The 9,988-nt window shown below is 45.7% G+C and overlaps 1 protein-coding gene across 1 annotated transcript in view; it reads right to left on the bottom strand.

Moving 5' to 3' along the window:
- TGFB2 (transforming growth factor beta 2) overlaps positions 1-998 on the bottom strand; it is a 66,666-nt gene extending 65,668 nt beyond the window's left edge. Inside the window, exon 1 of the mRNA XM_068399788.1 lies at positions 138-998. Within this exon, the coding sequence (XP_068255889.1) occupies positions 138-480 (343 nt within the window). The 5' untranslated portion in view covers positions 481-998. The remainder of the gene's footprint in view (positions 1-137) is intronic.
- Between the last annotated feature and the right edge of the window lie 8,990 nt (positions 999-9,988).

Consider the following 9,988-nt stretch of genomic DNA (forward strand, 5'->3'; position numbering starts at 1 on the left):
AAGAGATACTGAGGATAAGAGCAAACCCGAGCAAAGAAGGCAGATTGTGATGCATGGGTCTGGTATTTGAAGGTGCTGGGCACTGCCAAGCCTCAGGGGCGAAATTACACACACATGCACAAACACAGAGGACTTACTTTCGGGGTAAAAAGGCTGCATGTCTATTTTGTAAACTTCTTTGGCATAGTACTCCTCGTCACTCCTCTCCCTTTCGCAAGTGGCGGCTCTGTGGTTGGCTTTCTCTTGCAGCAGGTCCCTGGTGCTGTTGTAGATGGAGATGACCTCCGGGGGCACCTCCTCGGGCTCGGGGTACTCGTCCGGGGGGCTGGTGAGCTTCAGTTTGCTCAAGATCTGCCCCCGGATCGCCTCGATCCTCTTGCGCATAAACTGATCCATGTCGAGGGTGCTGCAGGTAGACAGGCTGAGAGCCACGGTGGCCAGATCCACGGTGAGAAACACGCTCAGGAGATAGCAGTGCATTTTAAGTGTTTAAATACAGCGCCCCCCAAAAAAAGAGTGACTTTAACAACGAACAACAACAACGAAAAAAAAATTAGAAATCAAAAGGGGATGTGTGCAAACAAAGGGAAGATCTGCAGACAAAATGCAGTTAAAAACCGGACTGCAAGGACGACTTGCAATCGAAAAACGCACGGGAGGCGTCAGTGAAAAAAAACACCAATAATAATAATAATAAAAAAAAAAGAAGCAAGTTGCTAGAACTAGATAAAATTCGGGAGTGGAGTAAGCCGGGCAGCAAAAAAAAGGGGAGGAAAAAAACCCCAAACCGATAAACAAACCTGCGAGTCAAGTAAATGGAAAAGAGCCTGTTGGCGGAGCGGGCTGGAAAACAAAAAATTGAAGGAAAAAAAAACGGGGGGTGGGGGAAAGGAGGGGAGAAAAAGCAGTGATGGGTATTACAGGGCGCTGCCGCAGCCGGCGGGGGAGCGGGTGCCGGCGCGGCGCTGAGCCCCTCCGTGCGCCCGCGGCGCCCGGCGGCTCCGGGCGGGCAGCGGCACCGCCCCGCGCCCGGCGGCGCTCAGCCCCCGCGGCGGCGCCGGCAGAGGCGCGCACGTGTGCGCCCGGCTGCGCCGAGCCCCGGCCCCCGCGGCCGGGCGGAGCGGCAGGCAGCGGCCCCGCGGCGGCGCCTTGCCCCCGCGGCGGCAGCGAGCGGCGGCGGCGGCGATGATCCTCCGTCCGGCCGCGTCCCGCAGGCTGCTGCGTGCGCCCCGCGCTGCATGCACCGACCCACCCCCGCCCGGGCCGCTGCGCGCTGCAGAGCCTTTTCCAGCTCCCTCCTCTTCCTCCTCCTTCCGAAACGCCAACCCCACGCCGCAGTCAGCGAGGCAGCGCCGCTGCCGCCGCCCCGACAGCCTCCCGCGGATCGCAGGCGTGGAGCTGGCCGCCCGGGGCTGGCCGCAGCGCAGCGCCGCTCTCTCCCCCGGCCTCCCCCGCGGGGCTGGGGCTGGCCCCGGCGGCGCGGCGCAGCGCGGCGCGCAGCTCCCGGCTGGATCTAGCGCTCCGCCCGGCGCCCCCCGCCCGCCTCCCCCGGCCCCGCGGCTCTCCCTGCGAGGAGGGGACGTGTGCCAGCAGATAACATCACGGCCGCGCAGGGAGAGGGAGATTTATAAGGTCTCCCCGCCCCACGTGCTCGCCTCGCCGCGAAGTGACGTGGAGGGGCTGCGGGGAACGGAGGGCTCCGCCGGCCGCGCCGCCGCCCCGCTATTTATTCCCCTCTGCGCACCCGGCCAGGGACTTGCCGCAGCCTGGCCGCCGCCTGCCGAGGTGCCTCACCCCCGGGGAGGGGGGAGACGAGAGGGGAGGCAGCCCGGAGCCGACACGAACATGCAGCTCCTGCCAGGCTTTTTTTTTTTCCTTTTCTTTAAAAAAAAAAAAAAGGCTTTAATGTTGCTTGCGCCTATTATTAAAGTAATTGGGCCAAATACCACCCCTGCTATAGAGGAAGAATTACGCGCCTCTTGGGAACCCCTTGGATGCGTTCGTGTTGAGGGTTGCGGGGGCAGAGGGTGAGGGTCTGCACGCTGCAGGGTCAGCAGGAGGGGTCCAGGCTTTGCGCTGCCCCTCGCCTTGCCCGTGGGTTTCACTCCCAAGTGCGTTTTGGGCAATTCTCATTGCTCCCTGCTGACAGGCCGCTTGGTAATCGGCGCTACTCCCCCAGCAGGGAGGGGACAAGAGCTGAGGAGGATTTGCTCCTTCTCCAAGGTCTCCTCTCCTGTCGGAAGTGTGCAAATACATCCTCATCTGCACTTGACAGAAACTCTCAAGCCCCAAATGCTTTGGCTGCGCCTGTAATTCAATTTTTCCACTGCCTCTTTTGGCCACAACAAACATCACAGGCTCCATCCGTGCCTGCTCCAGTGTGGGGAGGGGGAACGTCTTGTGCTTTGACCTCAGGAGGACAGCTGCCCTCCTCTGCCCGAGGGAAATTACTCCACAGTCTACTAAGCATCCCTCAACTTCATGCCCTAAGGCTCTCCTTTCACAGTCCATTTATCACCCCTGTACCTCAACTTTCTAAAGCGATTAAGTAGCCTTTTTCTTTACCCTCACCCGTTTTAGCCCTATATTCCCTTCTGAATTAAGTTGTCACCAGTTTTACTTGCCTGGAGTTTCCAATCACATCCTCCTAGGTGGGACAAGGCTGTTTCTAAAGAACCTCTGCTTTGTTTCCAGAGATGAAGAAACATGTAGAAGAGGTACTTGAAGGGCCACGGGCATTCAGAAGCACAGCTGTGCCATTGCCCGCAGTATTACAGGTAAACACACACACCAGAAGTGAGATAGGCTGTCTAGGATCTATCCGAAAGCACAATGAGCATCAGGTACGACATAAACCAGCCAAACACCACCAAAGACTTTCTTGGGCTGACCGCATCTCAGGAACCATCTTTTTTCTGCAAAACGTTAAAATGTTCTCTGAAGCCCAAGAATGGTGGTAGACCCAAAATTAAAAGTGAGTTTTTCCTTCCTAGCATGATGGAGGACCCCAGCCCTCGGCGCTGCTGTGCACTGTTTGCATCGGCAGGGCTCTGCTGTAGGGGAGTCTTGTACCAACGCGGCCAGCTAACCTAGTGCTGCTGTAGGTACCAGCAGAGGAGATTCTCTGAGAGATGAAGGAGGTAAGAAAATACATTGTTTACAGGTATGTGGACACACACAGACTCTGAAAGTAAACTTGCTCTTCATTCTTGAAAAGTGCATGGGTATCTACAGCACTGCAGACACAACTGAGACTGCATCCTCCTGATGCAAGAGTTCATGGTGCTTTCCACTTAAATCTATGAATTCCTGCAAGGCCAGATTAAACTTCTCTGCCACATCACACTTCCACTGCTGTACATGTCAATGTCTTGCTCCCACTGACCTCAAAAACACAGCTGCAGTGTCAGGAACAGCAATGTTTCCAAAATTACTCAAATAAACAAGCAAGCTCAACATGTAGACTCAGCTGGTTTCACTTCTGCAACACACCTGTACAAAACCAAGGGGACAGTTCCTCGAGCTGTTACATCTCACAGCTCCACTGCCGCTGCTAACCAGCTGAGGATTCAGCTCTGTTACACGAGGTACCTCAATGGCAAATACTTCTAAAGAAAAGGGTTATTAAATTACTTCCTCCAAAAGCTACAGCTGAAACCATGGAAAAATTCCTTACATGGCATCTACGGCCCTGTAACACTTCACTGCTGTAAATGCACTGCCCATGACTTGCCTCGGGGTCTTCAGAGCAGCTATGGGGACAGTGCTCTACATCCTCCTGTGGGAAACTTCCCACCATCTCTCAGGAGACCTCCACAGGTACAGCCCAGCCAGATTGCAAAGTGTTTTGATTCTTGCAAGTTAATTTTTATTCCAATTTGGAGGGGAAAAAAAATGTGTCTTTCACAAACCCTGGAGCTTTAGCGATGCCCTGCTGGAGGCCATCAAACCCCCATGTGCCCAGTGCCCATGTGGCCAGCCTGCCCACAGAGCTGCAGGTTATGGAGGTCCAAGCTCCAGAGGAGCCTTAACTTAAACCTTCAGAGATCCAGCCAGGCTGACAGCAAACCAGTCTGACTAGATTTTGCAAGTTGCTGAGATTCCTTGTTATTTGGCAATGTTTCCTCAGAGTCTTTCAGATCAGCTAGGAAAAAAAAAGAATTAAAATAAATCTTGGTTTTGTTCTCATTTGAGATGACCCGTTTGCTTCTTTTTTGACCGTTTTAGTGTGACACACGGTGTCAGACTTGCCTGGGTGCAGGTCTCCATTTTGCCTCACCATTGCAGCAAAACTTTCTGGTATCACCGTGGTGATGCTTTTACCAGGCAGAACTTCTCAGGCACAGCAGCAGGGACAGGCTTTGGCTTCTCCATTCCAAAAGCCCCGACCACTTGGGCTAAATCCCCAGCAGCTGCAAAAGGCCCATCACACATGCCTGAGCTGCTCCGGTTCACCCCAGGAAGGCACACCTACCTCCTAGCCAAATCATTCAAATACACATCGACATTCATAAATACCGACTTTCCATTTTGTAAATGGAAAATATCTGGAACATATACATCATGATATACCTGATCTTATTTCTAAAATCTCTCCCCTGCACATTTAACATTTTTTTTTTTTGCCATAAAAGTCCTGCAAACTGGACTCTGTGACAAACTAGACACTATTTACAGCTGCCATTTCTACCTTGCTGAAGTGAGCAACGCACAGAAGAGGCAATCAAAAACTGAGAAATGACAGAGACAAACTGTGTGCACCCTGCAAAGCTGGATAAAGAGTAATATCATCAGAATCCAATAATCACATGCTCTTCTGCACAGGTAATCCAGCTCCCACATTCCACCTTCACTTTTCAGGACTGATACAGCTGTCAAAATCATCCCAATTATGGCTTTGTATTTCAGCCTGAAAAGCTTTTTATCTTTATTTAAATTCCAAAATAGTTTGTATTTAATGATTGCCTGTTAGTTTCAAAAGCTGCTGGGATTATCAGACACTAAACTTGCACTTCTCTGTTCCCTGGGCCTTCATGAAATAGACTTACCCCGTGGGGCTGCTGTCAGTGGAAACTTTGTAAGTCAAAAAGCAGGAATGGGCCCTTAGCGTGCATACAGGGAAAGAACAGAACTTATCTGTTTTGGAGCTCTTAATTCAATACAATACTGTCTTTTTATATATTGATTTCTTTTTAATAAACAGTAACTGTTTATTAGAAAAACAGAGACACCTGGAAAGTTACTTCACTAAATGCAAAGGTTTCATGTTTCCTATTAACTTAAAAATTATGTGGTCAGGATTTTACAATTTGTGGTTTCTTTTTAGATTGTTTTGGTTATACGCAAATGTGCTGTGCAAAATACAAAGGCAATAATCTTTCTAAAACTGCTGACGACCAGGTCATTAAGTAAGGTGGCTGGCCACATTTCATAAACTAAAGAACATTGTTGGAAGAGGAATAACTTTTAAAAGTTAAGAGGTGACTTTCGTAAACTCTCACACTGATGACGAGTGGAGGATGATTGCACAATTAATTCTTTGTGTCACACACAGAAATCTGCAGCCGTAACTGTGGTCATGTAGAATCTCAGTTACTCTGATGCAGGGTGCTAGGCAAAAAACTTCTGAATTCTCCTTTTTATAAAAATACACGTATGAAGGTTTAACTTGTAGAGCTGAGGTGGCACCTAATAAAGGTGAGGCAAAGAGGAGATGACAAATAATGGAAAATTGTAATATATACCATAATAAAACTTTAGATTTTACTGTTTATTATCCTTAGTGAAGCAGAAGTCCATACTTCTGTGCTGCACATTTCATTAGTGTGCGCAGTAACGCCTGGATGAATTTGAGAGCAAATCCTGCTGACCTTACTAACACAAGCAGCCCCACTGCCCCTAGGATTGCATTTCACACAACCACAGCCCACTCCTGCAACGCTCATGTTCCAGAAGATAAAGGCTACTTTATAGAACATGCTGTTTGACACGCAAGACTGCTATCCATATATACATATACATATGTAACTACTTGTCAACTTGTAAATCAAAGGTATGTTTCTGATATATATAGAGAGAACCTATTTGTAGGAACAAGAATTTTTTTATATATATATTTTTAGGTATATAGGAACGAATACATATGTAGGAAGGAGAACTTTTTAAATGTTTTTTATATATATCTATATAGATATATACATATATAAAAGTTCTCATTCCTACAAATCGATTCAATAACTTCAGTGAACACAATCACAAGACAGTAGTCAACAGGACCTGGTACAAAAAGCCATTCAGGTGTCACCTCTGTGATCTTATGGAATGGCACCACCTCCACCACCAAGCGAGAACACAGTATTACAGCAAGCTGTAATGTCCACACAGCAGTGTACAGTCCGTGTGTGTACCTTAATAAAACACATTAGAATGCAATTACAGAAAAAAACAAAGTAACTTTAGACAGGATCCTGATCCCAAGACACCTCAAGCCAGAATGACTAACATTTGAAGGAAAGGGGAATGAATGTTCAGGAGGTGCCGAGGTATTATAGCCGTCCCTTGGAATCACTCCTCCCCCCCAAAAATAAGTCTTATGGATAAGAGGAACAAGAGAACAGAAAGGAACGTGACCATTAGTCTGTATTTCAGTGCTAGAGTACTTATCCACGGCCTGGATTTGACAACCCAGAAGATATACATGTTTTCTATAAAGGCTGCACACATCAGTGCTGCATCCAAAGGGGTTTCTGCTTCCAATAGCCAGTTCCCATCTTTAAATCAGTTAAGACTAAAGTCTTGATAAAAATGTTGTGGATGCCAGAGAAGTTCCCCCATGGTTACACCTCCCAGAGTTTGATCCCCTCATGTGCTCTCCCAAATCTGCTTGTCAGCCCTGAGGATGCCACACTAATCTCTGTATCATTCCAGTTTTAGTCTATGTACCACCAAAAAAAAGGCCTCCCTTAATCCAAGCACCTGTGGTTTTAATCACCACAGGAAATCCTGTTTCCACTAAAGTCAGTAAGACTTCTGCTGTAAATATCAGCAGAGGAAAAAGATCAGATTCACTAACTAAAAATAATTTTTTAAAAAAAGGGAGAAATATAAGCGCAGTGGTTTATATACCAGAGGGTCTTGACATCTACTTATAGCAAGCATGACAAAGCAAAGACAGTAGAGTAAAAGTCATCCTTTTAATCTCAATGTTTGAACTCCTGACCTGCACCTCTTTCTCAGTATTACAGCTGTTGCCTTCTATTTCTGAACTGCTCAGTGATGATTTGGGCTATACCTCGTTAAGTAACACACAAATGCCATCTATAAAGACTGTATTCCTAACAGAGCATCTACAGATGTTTATTCAACAAAATAAAGTTATGTAACTCAAGTTAGAATATGCACCCAGACTGCACTGATGAAGTTTTAAGAAGATACGTACAGAGCAAGATTAACTGGCAGCAACTCCAAAAATGGGCCAGTCAGTAATGCAGTATTTTAAGTTATATTCTGCAGCTACAAACAAACAGCCCGGGGTCTGGAGTCCTGTCTTCTTCACAAGCTGCTGATACAGTCTGCACAGAAGAAAAGCTCTAATAAGCTAATACAGCTTCATAAATGTTTTTCCTAACTGTTTTTAAGCAACACATGTTCAAGATGATCCTAGCAAGTTTAGAGAAAGTAATGCATTGCTTTATATTACCTCAGGAAAAAAAAAGCCCACACTCGTGCAATATTACGGTATTGTGCTGCACTCACAAAACTAGCTCCTGAGAAGGTCTTTGTATTGCCACTTTCCCTTCTCCTCCCAGCCTTACACATTTTTAAACCCCTTTTCTATGCCTGGCTACTGAAATCAATGAAAGCAGTATTCCTGAGAGGCTGACTGAACTACACCCTTCCAGCAAGATGGTTTGAGCTTCGTGACTCAATCTAGAAATAGAACAAAAAGATCCATTTCAGTTCAGCTGGGATTCATCTCCTCCCTACAGCAGAACTTTATGTAAAGCCCATGTATTTATATTATCCCGAAGTCTGCTCTGTACAAAGGTACTGAACGCTGGAAGCACTGGCTTCCTTAGCTTGTCCATGCCGAGTTGAAGCACTGCTCAGCGCATCACTGGGAACATAAGGAGAAGTTTTACACTTAGTCATAATTGAATGCTTTTTGATTCTGTGATAGTGGTAATTTTGAGCCAGATCTAGATTATTTTAGAGCTGAAGCTCTTTTGAACCTCATGGGGATTATAACTGAGGAAGCAGACCCACACAACGGTGCAAAGGCTAACAGTGTGGTTTTGATCACCCTTCGTCTCTAAGGAGCACTGCGAGGTGGTGACTGTCTCAATTACAAAAAGCAGTAAGCTCAGGTACTCAGCCCTCTAGTAACAGTTTTCATTCAGGTGCCTGACTTCAGGCATCCTTCCTGAAACAGATGCACACCAGTATTTGTCCCTGGATGTAGGGCACCCTAAATATAAGGCTGCTTCAAAAGCACACTCTTAGAAAGCTTTGCCAGTGGCAGAGCTGGGAATAATGCCCAGGACTAGAAACACAGGAATACGTGTACTTTCTACTAGAATACCTGTATTTTCTATTAGCAGTACAGGAATACCTGTATTTCTACCCACAACTTCCTACTTTTCTAATACATCACTGCCCACAAACTTTGAGATTTATAGATCACTTGAAAAACAAAGAAAATCCTCTTCAGACAAACCATACACAGCCTTAAAGGCAATGCAGTAAATATTCAAGACAATAACCAAAACCAAACATCCACACAATCAAGAAAGCTTTTCACTACCATTCTGCTCAGATCAAGGAACACTTGTATGTATTTCTGAACAGGAATGGGAAGGTCCTTCTTAACTGGGATAGAAAAACAAAGTTAAAAGCAATAGTGATTGAATAGCCAAGGACCCTCAGTCACAATCTCCAAGATGACATCCATAATGCACTTCATAAAGGGCTCACGAATGGCTAGTGGAATCTAAGTACTTCTATATTCAAACAGGTTTTAAAACTATGTCAAACAACCCTATGCTACCTTCTACTTGTGATCCTACATGCCTATAATAGACATGACTTAAAGACCTGATTAGTACATAACATCAGCAGGTTGTATATTTAATCATTTCTAAACTATGAATTAAGCTTCTGATAAGTGTAACCAGCGTATCTTTCGAAGTGAATTACTTCTATTAATTATTTATCTATTTCTGAGAACACTTATGTCTGCAAGAAATCCTAGTGGTATCAAACCTCAATGATCTGGTTAGCACTTCACAATTAACAACGCACATAGTGAAAACAGAATTAAGAAACATTAAGAAAGTGTTTCAAAAAATGCTCGAGAAGTTCACTCGCTGGCATGAGACAACGGACTATTGAAACAACCGAGGCACTATGAAGAAATAACACTTTTTATGAGTATTCCTAAAATCACCTTCCAAAGTGCCTCTTGGAAACCATTTGTGTTCATGAGGTCATATCTGAAGGCTTGAAGAAAGTGTCCTAATTCATTTTACAATTTGATATCCAACAGATTAAACACACGGATTTAAACAAAAGGAAATCATTCCAAAGGATGAAGCATTACACAAACACAAGCATCTTTGGTGCTGAAGCTATTCAGTTTGACTGGAGTTTTATTTCAACATGTCCCTTAAGAGAAAAACAGCAGTTAAAAAAAGATGCATTTGAAAACAAAATGCTTTGTCTAAGAACTATCAGCCACCTTATCAATCTGAAAAAGAATGATTAAGGAAAAGCCCTTAACTGCTAGATCATCTACAGAGTTGAAACCTTTGAGGTTTAGATATAGACAGAGGTTAAAAGCCACTGCTTTAGAACAACAGTAAATAAAATGGACAGTCTTCTACCATCCGTTAACCAAGAACTTGTCTGGTCTCCAGTGTCTGCCACTGAGGTCCTAGAGTCTAAGTGTAACATCTTATTTAGCAGTAGGATCCTAAGAGTCTTCACTACT

Source organism: Nyctibius grandis, chromosome 1 (genome assembly GCF_013368605.1).
Source record: "Nyctibius grandis isolate bNycGra1 chromosome 1, bNycGra1.pri, whole genome shotgun sequence".
Taxonomy (NCBI): Eukaryota; Metazoa; Chordata; class Aves; order Nyctibiiformes; family Nyctibiidae; genus Nyctibius; species Nyctibius grandis.